The following is a 16,692-nucleotide window of genomic DNA, read 5'->3' as shown; positions in this document are numbered from 1 at the left end:
TAACTCCCTACCTACACTCACCTTTCCTGGCCCCATCCCCGCCTCTTCGACCTGTTTGTTTCCTCTCCACCTATCCTCTCCTCTATCCCTCTTCTATCCGCCTCCCACTCTCTCCCTATTTATTTCAAAACCCCCTTCCCCTCCCCCTTTTCTGATGAAGGGTCTAGGCCCGAAACGTCAGCCTCCCTGCTCCTATGATGCTGCTTGGCCTGCTGTGTTCATCCAGCCCTGCACCTTGTTGTCTAAGGGTATTATTGCTAAGTTTGCAGATGACACAAAGAAAGGTGGAGGGACAGGTAGTGTTGAGGAAACAGGAGACCGCAGAAGGCCTCAGACAAGTAGGAAAGTGGGTAAAGATGTGGCAGTTAGAATACAATGTGGGAAAATGTGAGGTTATACACTTTGGTAAGGAAAATAGAGGCTTGGACTATTTTTTAAATGGGGAAAGTCTTCAGAAATCTGAAGCACAAAGGGGCTTCGGAGTCCCAGTTCAGCATTCTTTTAAGGTTAACATGCAGGTTCAGTTGGCAGTTAGAAAGGCAAATGCAACGTTAGACTTGGGTTTGAGAGGGCTAGAATACAAGGGATGTGCTGCTGAGGCTGTATAAAGGCCGCATTTAGAATATTTTGAGCAGTTTTTAACCCCATATGTAAGGAAGGATGTGCTGGTTTTGCAGGGGGTCCAAAGCAAGTTTACAAGAATGAGATAGTAGGAACTGCAGATGCTGGAGAATCTGGGATAACAAGGTGTAGAGCTGGATGAACACAGCAGGCCAAGCAGCATCAGAGGGGCAGGAAAGCTGACGTTTCGGGCCTAGACCCTTCTTCAGAAATGGGGCATTTCTGAAGAAGGGTCTAGGCCTGAAACGTCAGCTTTCCTGCTGTGTTCATCCAGCTCTACACCTTGTTATCTCTTTCACAAGAATGATCCCAGAATGAAGAGTTTGTCATATGAAGAGCAGTTGAGGACTCTGGGTTTCTACTTGATGGAGTTTAGGAGGATGAGGGACGATCTCATTGAAACTGAAATAATACTGAGAGTCTTAGATAGAGAGGATGTGGAGAAGATGTTTCCACTAGTAGGAGAGACTGGGACCTGAGGGAACAGCCACAGAATGAAGGGATGACCCCTTAGAATTGAGATGAGGAGAAATTTCTTCAGAGGGTGCTGAATCTGTGCAAGTCGTGAAGGCCAAGTCTTTGAGTTTCTTTAAGCAGAGATTGATAGGTTCTTGATTAGTAAGGGGATCAAGGGTTACAGGGAAAAAACAGGAGAATGGACTTGTGAAACTTATCAGCCATGATCAAATGGTGGAGTGGACTCAATGGGCCCAGTGGCCTAATTGTACTCTTATAACTTTTGGTTTTACAGAGAAAGCAGGAGATTGGCACTAGGCAATGATACTCATTTAACGTGCTGGTGCAGGCACAATAGACTGAATGGTCTCCTGCACAGTAACAATACTATAAATCTGTGATGAATGTACTGGTTATACTGGTCATTTTGGAGTATACAAGACAAGTCAGACCAGTACATCTTATTCACAGGTTTAACTGATTTTTCCTTCTAGGGAAAGATGAGTTCAGAATGTTACTAGGAGGCAGGAACTACCCACAGAGTACAATCAGCAAAAGGAGATGACAGTCCAGATGGGGCCTGCTGCTGCCATTTAGAAGAGAATAGGCAGCACCTCAAAGGGCCAATAGCCTCACCACACACAAAAATTACCATTTGATGCAATGAGTGGTAGGGCATGCCATCTCCCAGTTTCTGAGACTTTTCATCAAAAAGTCATAACCTTCACCGTGCATTGAATCTGACAGTGGTATACTAACATTCATCAATTGGACTTGCCAGTTTAAAATTATTTTCTTGCCTTCTGCAGCCCATTAACAGACTTCTTAAGAAGAATAGTGTGCCATCTCTTTGGAAATTACATCCCATTCTGGAAGCGGCAGAAATCACCTCCTCTTCCTGGAATGTGCTTTTTAAATCACACCCACATCTATTCTCAACCCCGAGGACATTTGAAAATTCAGTGATATGACTGTTGGTTCTTGACTCCTCAGCCAGGGATAATGGCTACCATTATCAGATAATTTCTCACTGTATATTGTTCAAATACATGAAAGGGCCTTAGGCTGTCACTTTTGGTGAGAAGTACCCAATCTATTTCAGATAGCCCTGAAAGGATAAGGTATTTCAAAGGTTTAAGCAACAGGTGAAGCTCATTGCCTCATGCTGCTACTATGCAGAAGCAATGAATGGTATTCACCACTAATAGGATGCTGCTGTTAAGCCAAAAACACTTTCTGCCTATTGTATAGATGGGTAAAGTGGTATAAGACTTCCAGTGCTGGTGTGATGTTAGGTATTTTGGCATACGCCCCAAAACTGGTGATCCCATCAAATAACTTATCGCTTCTGCTGTCCACAACAAGGTACTGACTATGTGCAGCCAGCCTGGGCTTGCAAAGCTGACACCACAGTGGCCAGTATTAGATGTGATTCTGTGATTAGAAAACATTTCCTAAAGAACCCTGAGCATGTGAAGAATTATGTTCGCAAACAATTTGATTGTTGGGTTCGTGGTTTAACACATTTGTGGAAGCTACATGTATTAATACACAGGGCCTGTTCTTTGCAGACAGAAAAAACAAATACTCGCACTGCATCTGTTTCAACTCAACAAAATAGGTTTCCTCCATTCGTTGTTCATTTCTCAGGTTAATGCACCGACTAATCAGATTCAACCTGCCTGGTTAAAAATGTAAACAAAACTTGGATGTTAACTGTCATGAACAGGTGATTCTCTACAGTAAAGCCTGTATTAATTAGAGTCCACTTACTAACGAGTCGGGACTCTTTAATATCGTGTAAATGTTGTTTTCGCATTACTTTGTTAGTTCTTGGAAAAGGACCCCTAATGCATGCAAGTTGAAAAGCTTTGATAAAATGTTTTTTTTAGAAATACTGCAGTCCTGAATTACCAAATGACCAGTTGTAAGTGTTTTACCACATGTTTTTCTGCAGGGCATGTTTTCTGAAGGTCTTATGCATGGTAGAGGCACTTACACATGGAAGAATGGAATAAAGTATGAAGTAAGCAAACAGCAAAACACATCAGTGTTATCAGCTTTTACAAACTGATTTAAAATACATTGATCAGCATGTAGAGATATAATGAGATTAGCAAAAGGTGAAAATGTTTCTGTAGATGAGATACAACACTGTAATTGCTGCAAAATCTTCTTGCTTTATGTAAACTGTGTTGCTCTTGATTTAGTGTTGAGTTTTGGTGCTATCAAATCATAATCAGACCTTTTTGGTGTGATACAGAATACAGTTCTTGAACTGTTAAAGGAAAAGAGATTTTATATTTATTCTTTGAGGATTTAAGGATGTTTTAACCAATGAAATATATTTGTCTCTGGGGATTCAAGTTCCACCCCAGGCTGCAACTCCCAGTACAGTATTTTGGGAGTTCTGTAATGTCGTACGTGCCTTTTCCCAGAGAGACATTTATCAAAGGCACTACCATCTTAGGTGGATGCAAATGCACCCATGACCACTATATCAATGAAGAGCAGCTGAATTCTCCTCCCATGTTCTAACCAATATTTATCCCTCCACTGACATTATTAAAGCAGAATCTTTATCCGTCATACTGATGTTTGTGGGACCTTGTGTGTAACTCAGGTGCTGTACTTTCTAAATTACAACACTGATTATACTTAAAGTGCACTACCTTGTTGTACAACATTTTGGAATATGACAAGGCCATCAGTGGTCTTATATAGATATATGTTTTACTTTAGTCTTTACAGGATGGTCATGACTGGGAGTTAAATATCCAGGGGTATCAAACTGTTCAGAAGGACAGACAGGATGGTAAGGGAGGTGGTGTTGCTCTGATTTTTAAGGATGATATCAGGGTGGTAGTGAGAGATGATATAGGTTCTACTGAACAAAACATTGAATCCATTTGGGTGGAAATTAGAAATAGCAGGGAGAAGAAGTCACTGATAGGTGTGGTCTATAGGCCACCAAATAATGACATCGTGATGGGGCGGGCAATAAACATAGAAATAGCTAATGCATATAAAAATGGTACAGCAATTATCATGGGGGATTTTATTCTACATATCGATTGGTCAAACCAGGTTGGTCATGGCAGCCTTGAGGAGGGATTCATAGAATGCATCCACGATAATTTCCTTGAACATTATATAATGGAACCTACGAGGGAGCAAGCTATCCTAGATCTAGTCCTATGTAATGAGACAGGAATAATTAATGATCTCACAGTTAGGAATCCTCTCGGAAGGAGCAATCACAGTATGGTCGAATTTAAAATACAGATGGAGCGTGAGAAGGTTAAATCCAGTACCTATGTCCTGTGCTTAAACAAAGGAGACTATGAAGGAATGAGGGTGGAGTTAGCTAAGGTAGAATGGGAGCAAAAACTTTACAGTGGGTCAATTGAGGAACAGTGGAGGACTTTGAAAACGATTTTTCACAGTGCTCAGCAGAAGTATATTCCAGTGATAAGGAAGAACTGTAGGAAAAGAGAGAGCCAGCCATGGATGTCTAAGGAAATAAAGGAAAGTATCAGATTGAAAAAAAACTCATACAAAAAAGCAAAGAGTGGGGGAACTAGTAGACTGGGAAATCTTTAAAGGAGAACAGAAAGCCACAAAAGAAGTTATAAAGAAAAGTAAGATAGATTATGAGAGTAAACTAGCTCAGAATATAAAAACAGGCAGCAAAAGTTTCTATAAATATGTAAATTGTAAAAGAGTGGCGAAGGTAAAGATTGGTCCTTTAAAGGATGAGAAGGCTAATTTAATAACTGGGAATGAGGAAATAGCTGAGATATTAAACAGTTATTTCATGTCGGTCTTCACAGTGGAAGACACAAATAACATGCCAAAAACTAATGGCAAGAAGGTTATAGCAGGTGAGGACCTAGAAACTATCATTATCACTAAGGAGGCAGTGCTGGGCAAGCTAATGGGGCTAAAGGTAGACAAGTCTCCTGGCCCTGATGAAATACATCCCAGGGTACTAAAAGAGGTGGTGGGGGAAATAGCAAATGCACAGTAATTATTTACCAAAATTCACTGGACTCTGGGGTGGTTCCCACAGATTGGAAAATAGCCAATGTGACGCCACTGTTTAAAAAATGAAGTAGACAAAAAGCAGGTAACTATAGGCCAGTTAGCTTAACTTCGGTAGTGGGGAAAATGCTTGAATCTATCATTAAGGAAGAAATAGCAAGCCATCTGGATATAAATTGTCCCATTGGGAACATCCAGCATGGGTTCATGAAGGGTAGGTCATGTTGAACTAATTTGGTGGAATTCTTTGAGGACATTACTTGCATGGTGGACAATGGGGAACCTGTGGATGTAGTGTATCTGGATTTCCAGAAGGCATTTGACAAGGTGCCACTCCAAAGACTGCTACATAAGATAAAGTTGCACGGTATTACAGGTAATGTATTGGCATGGATAGAGGATTGGTTGATCAGTAGAAAGCAAAGAGTAGGGGTAAATGGGTGTTTTTCTGGTTGGTGGTCAGTGGCTAGTGGTGTGCCTCAGGGATCAGTGTTGGGACCGCAATTGTTTACAATTTACATAGATGATTTGGAGTTGGGGACTAAGTGTCGTATGTCAAAGTTTGCAGATGACACTAATGTGAGTGGTAGAGCAAAGTGTGCAGAAGACACTGAAAGTCTGCAGAGGGATATAGACAGTCTAAGTGAGTGGGCAAAGGTCTGGCAGATGGAGTACAATGTTGATAAGTGTGAGGTCACCCATTTTGGTAGGAATAACAGCAAAATGGACGATGTTTTAAATGGTAAAAAATTGCAGCACGCTGTTGTGCAGAGGGACTTGGGTGTCCTTGTGCATGAATAGCTAAAAGTAGGATTGCAGGTGCAGCAGGTGATTAAAAAGGCAAATGGAATTTTGTCTGCCATTGCTTGAGGGATGGAGTTTAAAAACAGGGAGGCTATGCTGCAGCTGTATAGGGTCCTGGTGAGGCCACACCTGGAGTACGGTGTGCAGTTTTGGTCTCCTTACTTGAGAAGAGATATACTAGCACTGGAGGCGGTGCAGAGGAGATTCACTCGGTTGATTCCAGAGATGAGAGGGTTGGATTATGAGGAGAGACTGAGTAGACTGGGATTATACTCATTGGAATTCAGAAGAATGAGGGGAGATCTTATAGAAACATATAAGATTATGAAGGGAATAGATAAGGTGAAGGCAGGGAGGTTGTTTCCGCTAGCAGGTGAAACTAGGACTAGAGGGCATCGCCTCAAAATAAGGGGAAGCAGATGTAGGACTGAGGTCGGGAGGAACTTCTTCACCCAAAGAGTTGTGAATCCGTGGAATTCCCTGCCCAGTGAAGCAGTTGAAGCTACCTCGCTGAATGTTTTTAAGGCAAGGCTAGATAAATTTTTGAACAGTAAAGGAATTAAGGGTTATGGTGAGTGGGCGGGTAGGTGGAGCTGAATCTCAAAAAGATCAGCCATGATCTTATTAAATGGCGGGGCAGGCTCGAGGGGCCAGATGGCCTACTCCTGCTCTTGGTTCTTATGTCCTTATGTTCTTATAGTCTTAAAATTAAGATAAATTAGTTGCAAACAAGTAATTTGAAATAAAACACACCTTGGCCTTTTGTATCCATGGTTCTCTCAGTACTAAATAATTAAGATGTCATTTCTTAAACTTAATTTGTTATTCTACAGGGAGACTTTTCAATGAATACCCCTACAGGCCATGGCACCTACACATGGCCTGATGGCAGCACCTATGTTGGTGAGGTTGTAAATGGAATACGCCATGGAAAAGGAATATTCACAAGTACTGACCAATTAATTTCTTACACAGGAGACTGGCACCAAGCCAAAAGACATGGGAAGGTAAGAGCAGACTTTTTGCTGTTTGCTACTGCCTTTTGAGGAAGATTTTCAAAGACACTTTGAGAGAAAAAAAATCTCTTTATCTCTGTATTAAATGAGTGACCCCATTTTAAAAAATCATTTAATAGTGAATTGTTATTGATATTATCAAGTTTAATGACCTCACTTAATGAAGGACTTTTAATTTCAATAAATAACTATGATTAGAGGACTGGATACCACAGGATTACACTACTGCTTTCACCTCTGCAAATTGGGTTTGACTCTAGCCCATAATGATAGAAATAAAGTGTCCGCAATTTGTTGGTATTGAGAATCTATGGAGAAATGGGCTTAGATGGTTTCAGCCTAGTCTGTTGGCTAGTTGTGTACAACTCTGAACTGCCTTTCATTCAGTATTAGCCACCACTAACTTGAAATCAAACCCCACAGATGTCAAGGGAAGACTTTTTATCTGAGACTGTATACACTTTGTGTGCAAATAGACAGCCCAAGCATGGAAATCTGACAAAAAAAAACACAGCATTAAACTTATTTTGTTTTCTCAAGCTTTGAAATGAAGGCCTTCCTTAATTATGTCACAGAACCACTTTCAGCTCGAAGCATATTTCAGCACAAGAGAACAGAGAGACAGGTTTTGCTACATTTGTAATTTACATTTGTCTTTGTACATTGCTGCGATCTTGCTTTCTAGGGCACCGTTTACTTCAATCAAGGAGGGAGCTCATGGTATCAAGGTGACTGGATAAACAATGTCAGGGAAGGCTGGGGTACAAGGCGGCAAGTATATTTTCAAGGACATTAATTTTGTATGCAGGGTTTTGTCAATGTGGTTATTCATTTTATTAAAAAAGTACATTGTATAATAATTTTAGATAGACATTGTAAGTAGCATAGCAAAGTTAGAATTTGATATTTGAATTTTTAAAATTATTGGTAATCGGAAAGAAGTGAGTGAATTAAAAAGAAAAGACCAAAACAATATAAAATCCATGCATTTTTCAAAAAAACTTTAGTATGTTTTCTATAAACCTTATTACCAAGCTTGTGAGCAATATTGAGAATAATTTTCATTACAAGTACAAACAGACGTGAAAGCCTTGGCATATTTTAGTAGGCTGAAAATGCTGAATAGTTACTACTGTTGTCAACTGGGTAGAAATGGTGAAGAAATGAGAGAAGACTGTACCAACTCCACAGACCAGCTAGCTTTCTGTGCTGGTAGATTAATCAAAAATGGTTACACAGAGACCTCTGATGGAAGAAGCAGACTTGATGATTTTGTTTTGAGTGCACTGCAGAATTTGCCCTGATGTTGAGTTAAGTTTAGCAGTTGGAAACTTCCAAGTCGTATTACTTGCCTGTCTGTTACATCAATGCCAAGTATGTATACTTACTACAGAAAAAAACTTCTAACTTTGCAAGAAATTACCAAACATCAGCAGCTCAGGTAGTAGTGAACCTGACTTTCTTTTTCTCTCTCTTTTCAGTCCCTTGATTACTAACTGTAATTAGATAAGATATTTCTGAGGGATCATTTTGTGAAAATATATGGGTTGAAGTTAGAAATAAGAAAGGGATGATCACCTTGATGGGATTGTACTGTAGGCCCCCCAATAGTCAAAGGGAAATTGAGAAGTAAACTACTACTGTCATTAGTGAAAACATTTCTAAGGTATCATTTAATAAGAATATGTGGATTGAAATTAGAAGTAAGAAAGAGATGATCACATTGATGGGATTGTGTTATAGGCCCCCCAGTAGTCAGAAGGAAATTGAGAAGCAATACGTTGAGAGGTCTTAAATATATGTAAGAGTAATAAGATTGTAATAGTAGGGGATTTTAATTTTGCCAACATTGACTGGGACTGCCATAGTGTTAAAGGTTTGGATGGTGAAGAATTTGTTTAATGTGTTCAAGAAATTTTTCTTTATCATTAATCAAACAATACTAGAGAAGGAGCAAAACTTGACCTTTTCTTGGGAAATAAGGCAGGGCAAGTGACTGAAGTGTTAGTAGGGGAACACTTTGGACTAGTGATTATAATACTATTAGTTTTAAAATAGTTATGGAAAGGAATAAGTCTTCCATAAAAGTTAAAGTTCTTAATTGGAGTAAGGCACATTTTAAGGATATGAAACAAGAACTTTCTGAAGTTGATTGGAGTAGACTGTTCACAGGTAAAGGGACGACTGACAAGTCGGAGGCTTTCAAAATTGTGATAACGAGAGTTCAGAGGCATTATGTTCCTGTTAGAGAGAAAGATAAGGCTGGTGAGATTAAGAAATATTGGATGAATAAAGATGTTGAGGTTCTAGTCAAGAATAAGAAAGAATCATAGATAGAGACAACTGGAATCAACTGAATCTCTTGAAGAGTATAAAGGGTCTGGGGGTATTCTTAAGAAGGAAATCAGGAAAGCAAAGAGGGAATATGAGATAGCCTTGACAGATAAAGGTCAAAGATAATCCAAAGAGATTCTACAAATACATTTGGAGCAAGATAGCAACTATAGAGAGAGTAGGATCCCTTAAGGATCAATGAGGTCATCTTTGTGTTGAACCTCAGGAGATGGGAGAGATAGTAAATGAATATTTCACATCAGTTTTTGCTGTTGAGAAAGGAATGGAGGCTAGAAACCTCAAGGAGGTAAATATTGATGTTTTGAAAACAGTTCATATTACAGAAGAGGAAGTGCTGGAGGTCTTAGAAAACATAAAGTTAGATAAATCTCCAGGACCTGATCAAGTGTATCACAGAAAGTTAGGGAGAAAATTGCGGGGCCCCAAGCAGAAATATTTATATCATCTATAACTACAGGTGAGGTATCAGAGGACTGGAGGGTGGCTAATGTTGTGCCATTGTTTAAGAAAGGCTGTAAGGAGAAGCCTAGAAACCATGAGTCTGACATCGGTGGTGGGTAAGTTGTTGGAGATAATTCTGAAAGAAAGGATTTATATGCATTTGGAGAGGCAAGGATTGATTAGGGATAGTCAGCATGGTTTTGTGCAAGGAAAATTGTGTCAGTCAAACTTGAGTTTTTTTAATAAAGTAACCAAAAGGATTGATGAGGGCAAAGGAGTAGACTTTGTTTACTTGGACTTTAGCAAAGCCTTTGAGAAGGTTCCACGCGGTAGAGTAATTAGTAACGTTAGATCACATGGGATTCAAGGTGAGCTTGCCAATTGGATACAAAATTGGCTTTCCCGTTGGAGACAGAAGATGGTGGTGGAGGGTTGTTTTTTGAACTGGAAGCCTGTGACCAGCGGTGTTCCACAGGGATCAGTACTGGGTCCACTTTTGTTTGTCAATTATATAAATGATTTGGATGACAATATAGGAGGCATGATTAGTAAGTTTGAGGATAACATCAAAATTGGTGGTATAGTGGACAGTGAAGAAGATTATCTACGATTACAAAGGGATCTTGATCAATTGAGTCAATGGGTTGAGGAGTGGCAGATAGACTTTAATTTGGAAAAAGGTGAGGTACTGCATTTTGATAATACGAACAAGAACAGGACACAATTAAGCATAGGACCCTGCATAATGTTGTAGAACAGAGAGACCCAGGGGTTCAGGTACACAATTCTTTGACATTTGCGTCACAAGTAGACAGGGTGGTTAAGAAAGTGTTTAGCGCGTTTACCTTCATGGCTCATACCTTTGAGTATAGGAGTTGGGATATCATATTGGGGTTGTATGGGGTGTTGATGAAGCCTGTTCTGGAGTACTGTGTGCAGTACAGGTTGCCTTGTTATAGGAAGAATATTATTAACCTCCTCAAAGAGGGTTCAGAAAGATTTACTAGGATGTTCCCGGCAATGAAAGCTTTAAGATATAAAAGTAGGCTGGAATGGCTGGGACTTTTTCCACTGGAGCATAAGAGGTTGAAGAGTGACTTTATTGAGGTTTGTAAAATTATGAGGGACATAGATAAGGTGAATGACAAGGGTCTTTGCCCTCGGATGAGGGAGTTCAAAACTAGGGGGCATATTTTTAAGGTGAGAGGAGAAAGATTTAAAGAGGACATGAGGGGCAACGTTTTTCCACAGGGTAGTTCATGTGTGGAATGAACTGCCAGAGAAAGTGGTGGGATTCAGGTACAGTTACAATGTTTAAAAGACATTTGGATAAGTTCATGAATAGGAAAGGTTTGGAGGAACATGGGCCAAGCATGGGCAGGTTGGACTAGTTTAGTGTGGGAACATGGTTGATGTAGACTGGTTGGACCAAAGGGTTTTCTTTCATGCTTTGTTTTTCTTTAAGCATTCAACCAAACCAGTTGGGATCCTGTATGACGCTATGACTCCCCCCACCCCTGCAAACTGCAAAGCCCAGGTTTCCTATTCTTTCTCATGCATACAGACATTAATACTTGATTCAAATACCCATTACTGATATGTGAACATGGGATAGAGTCTATTTGACTCTGGAAAGTCTAGCAACTAACTCAAATGCTATCCTATTTCACATCAATATGTGCAAGTTTCAACAATTCACTGAATGGGAATTAGAACTGTTGATTTCCACAACCCTTGCTCTCCCACCCCTCTTAGTATATGGCCAGGGAACACACTGCAGAGTTCTCATTGCAGCCTATCTGATTCAGCAGCGACCAGGAACCAAACCAGTTGGGATGCCGGATAGCTTTGGACCTTTTTATTCAGATGACTAGGGGAAGAAAACTGATTCCCTGTATGTCGGGGATTTAACTGAGTATTTCATTAAGGGCAACATCTGAATATTCTGTATTGCAATGTGCTATGTAATATGAAAATCTCTGTGTAGGTATAAGAGTGGGAATGTTTATGAAGGGGAATGGAAAGGCTTTCAACGCCATGGGGAAGGCACCATGAGTTGGATTTCTACCAATGAAGAATACACAGGGCAGTGGCAAAACGGTTTACAGGTAGGATTTCAAACCGTTAAACTTTCTTTTAGTTGAAGGTGTATGATGTTGTCAACAGAACAAATTATTCTACAGTTTCCATTAAAATGGCCAAGATTTTAACTCCCTCAAAATTCACTTGCACAAAGCAAAACTTGGGCTTGTGGTTTCTCAAATTCCAAATTCTATACAAAAATAGAATGAACTTCTGGAATTGCAGCACATTCAGGAAGGCCTGAGCAATTAGTTTCACTGCATATTGTAACCCAGGTGGATTGGGTGTGTGTGGTCTGAGGTTGGGAATGGTGAAGTTCATCTGTGTGACTTTGGTCCATAATTTATATCTCAGGCCTTAATTTAAATTTGTTCTTCCCATTTTCTTTCAATCATTAATGGGATTTAGAACTGTTGATTTCCCCAAACCTTGCTTTCTCACTCCTCTTAGTACCTGGCCAGGGAACACACTGCAGAGGTCTCATTGCAGCCCTATCTGATTCAGCAGCGACCAAGAACCAAACCAGCTGACATGGTGGCATCACTGGCTGGTCCATCCCTAATTGCGCAGAGGGCAGTTAAGAGTCAACCACATTACTGTGGGTCTGGAGTCACATATAGGCCAGACCAGGTGATGATGGCAAATTTCCTTGCCTAAAAGGCATTAATGAATCTAAAAGACATTTCTTGACAATCAGCAATGGTTTCATGGTTAACATTAAACTCTTATTTCCAGACTATTGTTGAATTCAAATTCTACCATCTACCATGACAGTATTTGAACCCAGGTCTCTAGAATATTATCTGGATTTATAGTTTAGCAATAACACCACTAGGCCATTGCCTATTCCACAGGGGTGAAGCCACTGAGGAGGATCAGTAATTGTACCAGGAATTGGATGCCGTTAGGGTCTAAAGGAGCAAACCTTGATGGAACCTTTGTGATTCTTGTGTAGTAGGGGAAAGCAAGTAACAATTTGGGGCTGCAATCGATCTAATGGCTGATTTAGATTCACTTTGTATCTAATTAAGAAATACTATATCTGCAGTGTTACTGCAGTTATATTATTGAAGAATACTGGAGAAAGCCACAATATACAAGTTTACTTCCAGGCCAGATACTGCACAGGCAGGTATAGAGTAAATCTCCATGTACAAGAGTATGATAATGTGCGCACTATTATTGGCCATGCATGTTGGAACAGGCAAACATTACTAGCAGTAATGAAGAGCCAGTAACTAAGATTTATGTTCCTGTCAATAATTATCAGGTATGCATTGTCAATAACTAACCATAATACATTTTACATTCTCTTAAATGTGTTAATTTGGAGCTTTTACAGTTGACTCCTTTTTTGTTTCAGCATGGATTTGGCACTCACACTTGGTTTCTGAAGCGGGTGCCGGGTAGTCAGTATCCCCAGAGGAACCAATATGTTGGGGAGTTTGTAATGGGAGCCCGGCAAGGGCAAGGCAAATTCTTCTATGCTAATGGAGCAGTATACTCTGGAGAATGGGTGGCAAACAAGAAGCATGGTTTGGTAAGTTGATTCCAATAACTCCTGGCTCCTTTGTTTTTAATTTGCCGTCTCCTTTGCAGCACAATCGTTAGTCTTGGGAAAGCAGCAGCAAAATTTTCTAATAAAAGATCATGAAACATTAACTTTGTTTTTCTCTCCACAGATGCTGCCTGCCCTGCTGAGTATGTCTGGCATTTTCTAGTTTTATTTCAGATTTTGTAGCAAACTTCATATATCATCTTGAAAGTTATTTAGCTTTTTTAAAATTATTTTCCTAAATTAGTAACTAAACATTCTGTGTCCATTTTGATAGAGAAATTTGCTTCTTAAAAGAAACACTTTGGTTGGCCCTTGTAAGATGATAAGACTGAAATACGTCTTTTACTGAAAGATAGCATATTGTCTATTGGTATGGGCCAGACCAGACGCCACCCCAACCCCCTGAACTGTAAGGAGATAGCCTAGACCCTAACATTTACATTTACTTAAAGGCAAGTGTAAGGTGCTGTGTTCCAGATGTGATTCAATTAGTTCATCACTAGGCTTTAATCAAAACACACCATATTCTTACAGCACAATTATGACACACAAGAAAAGAAGAATTGGCATAACTTTAACTGTTGAGCCCTGACACCACCCACTCATGATTTTTTTGTCTCCTTTGAAAAAAGCACCCAGGGAGAACTGAAAAACTCTTAACCAATTGCCCGTCTGAAGGAGACTTTTTGGTACTCCTGTGACAACACCCCTCTGCAAGAGAAACAGCACTGAACACATCTCTATTAAAGGCACAGTGCCGTCACACTGTTTTGTTCAGAAGTTAGAGACCTGGGATCAAAATTGAGAGAATGTGTGAAACATTTGGTTGCTTAAAATGGAATTTCATTATCAGTTTGATACTTATGGGCAAAAACAAGCTTTCTCAGTTCTTCATTCAAAGAGAAATTTCACCCTGAATTCCTTGAAATAGCAGCAATGTTCAAGTCCTCAAATCCCTGAGGGTAGGACATAAATCCAGATTTTCTGCCTTGTAGGGAAGTGTATTACTTCTGAATTAAGGCAGCACCTCATTAATTTAGCCATCAAAGAAGAGTGCAGGAGAGCATGCCAGGAGTAGCACAAAGCATACCTAAAAATGTGATGTCAGTTTGATGTAACGACATGATAGAATCAATTACATGCCAAACAACAGACGCGGCATGTGACAGAGCAATCCCAGAACCAACAGATCAAAGTTGTGTAGTCCTACCCCATTTAGTCATGAGTAACTAAACATTAATGGGGGGGAAAGGCTCCCTGAATATGGCCATCTCAATGGTTGGGAAGCCCAAATCATTGGTCGTAGTGGACGGAAAATATTCAATATGGTGCTCAGTTACGAGTGGTGTACCACAAGGATCTGTTCTGGTCCTCTTCTATTTGTGATTTTTGTAAATGATTTGGATGTAGGGGTGGAAGGATAAGTTTGCGGACAATACGAAGGTGGGTCGAGTTGTGGATAGTGCAGAGGGCTGTTCTAGGTTACAAAGGGACATTGATAGGATGCAGAGCTGGGCTGAGAAGTGGCAGATGGAGTTTAACCCTGAAAAGTGTGAGGTGATTCATTTTGGAAGGACAAACTTGAAAGCAGAATACAGGGTTAACGGAAAGATTCTTGGCAGTGTGGAGGAGCAGAGGGATCTTGGGGTTCATGTCCACAGTTCCTTGAAAGCTGCCACCCAGGTGGATAGAGTTGTTAAGAAGGCATATGGTGTGTTAGCTTTCATTAATAGAGGGATTGAGTTCAAGAGCCATGAAGTTACGCTCCAGCTATACAAAAGCCTGGTTTGGCCACATCTGGAGTATTGTGTCCAGTTCTGGTCGCCTCATTACAGGAAAGATTTGGAAGTGTTGGAAAAGGTGCAGAGGAGGTTGCCTGGAATGGAGGGAAGGTCTTACGAGGAAAGGTTGAGAGAGCTAGGGCTTTTCTCTTTAGAACGATGAAGGCTGAGAGGTGACTTGATAGAGATGTACAAAATGATCAGAGGTATAGATAGAGTCGACAGCCAGAGACTTTTTCCGAGGGTGGAGGTAGCTATTATGAGGGGGCATAGTTTTAAAGTGAGTGGAGGTAGATATAGGAAAGACGTCAGGAGGTAGGTTCTTTACTCAGGGAGTGGTAGGGGCGTGGAATGCATTGCCGGAGAGGGTAGTGGATTCGGCCTCATTAGGGGCATTTAAGCGGCAATTAGATAGACATATGGATGCTGGTAAAAGGTAGGGGTGGAGGTTAGATAGACCTTAGGTGTCGGGTAAAAATTCGGCACAACATCGTGGGCCAAAGGGCCTGTACTGTGCTGTACTGTTCTATGTTCTATGTTCTCTTCATACCTAAAACGTTGCATCCCAAGGCAACATCCAGAAGTAGGCTATGTGCACCATATAGTCTGCTCTGCCATTCAATAAGATCATGGCTGATCAGATATTCTTCAACTCCACTTTCCTACATTATACCCATAACCCTTGAATCCCTTACTCATTAAATAACTGTCCATCTAGGGCTTTAATATACTTAACAACCCAGCCTTGTTTGTCCTGTGCAGAAAAGAATTCCACGGATTTACTCCAGGGCTAAATTAATGAAGTGCTTTATTGACTCACAAAAAAATTATTCCTTATCTCTTAATTTAAAGGGCGACCCCTTATTCTGAGATTATGTCCTCCAGTCGCAGACTCCAGCAAAGGTAAACAACCTCTCCGCCTCTATCCTTTCAGTCTGCCTAAGAATCTTACATGTTTCGATAATGCCTCTTCCCATTCTTCTAAACTCCAATAAGTGCAACCAGTGTACTCAATCTCTCCTCATAAGAAAATCCCTCCATACATAGAAACAACCTAATGAGTCCTCTCTGGACTACTTCCAATCCCAGTATATTTTTCTTTAGATAAGGAGACCACAACTGTTCAGAGTATTCCAGATGTGTTCTGACTTGTGTCTTGTATAGTTGTAGCACGGCCACCCTATTTTTATATTACGTTCCCTTTTAAATAAAGGTCAACAGTTTACTTGCCTTCCCTATTACCTGCTAACCTTGTATGTTAAGTTTTGCAGCTCATGCATGAGGACCTCCAAATTCTCCTGTGCTGCAGCTTTCTGCAGTCTTGTCAGGGCCCAGTTTTTCACCATTTAAATAGTATTCAGTTCTTTAATTCTTCCTGATAAAATGCATAACCTTACCTTTTGCCATATTATATTCTAATTGCTACTCACCTAACCTGTCTACATCATCCTGTGGTCTGTGTCATCCTCACAACTTGCCTTCCCACTTATTTTTGTGTGATTTGCAAACTTGGCTATAGTATACTCACTTCTGT

General features: G+C 40.3%; 1 protein-coding gene across 1 annotated transcript in view; it reads left to right on the top strand.

Annotated features, from left to right (window-relative positions):
• rsph10b (radial spoke head 10 homolog B) overlaps window positions 1-16,692 on the top strand; it is a 73,964-nt gene that overhangs the window by 12,579 nt on the left and 44,693 nt on the right. The window contains 5 exon segments of the mRNA XM_048609630.1: window positions 3,035-3,103; window positions 6,759-6,932; window positions 7,627-7,712; window positions 11,725-11,845; window positions 13,183-13,359. Of these exon segments, the coding sequence (XP_048465587.1) occupies window positions 3,035-3,103; window positions 6,759-6,932; window positions 7,627-7,712; window positions 11,725-11,845; window positions 13,183-13,359 (627 nt within the window).

Source organism: Rhincodon typus, chromosome 21, assembly GCF_021869965.1.
Source record: "Rhincodon typus isolate 14 chromosome 21, sRhiTyp1.1, whole genome shotgun sequence".
Classification (NCBI taxonomy): domain Eukaryota; kingdom Metazoa; phylum Chordata; class Chondrichthyes; order Orectolobiformes; family Rhincodontidae; genus Rhincodon; species Rhincodon typus.
Note: the sequence above shows the minus strand (reverse complement) of the source record. Positions and strands in the feature narration are given on the sequence as shown.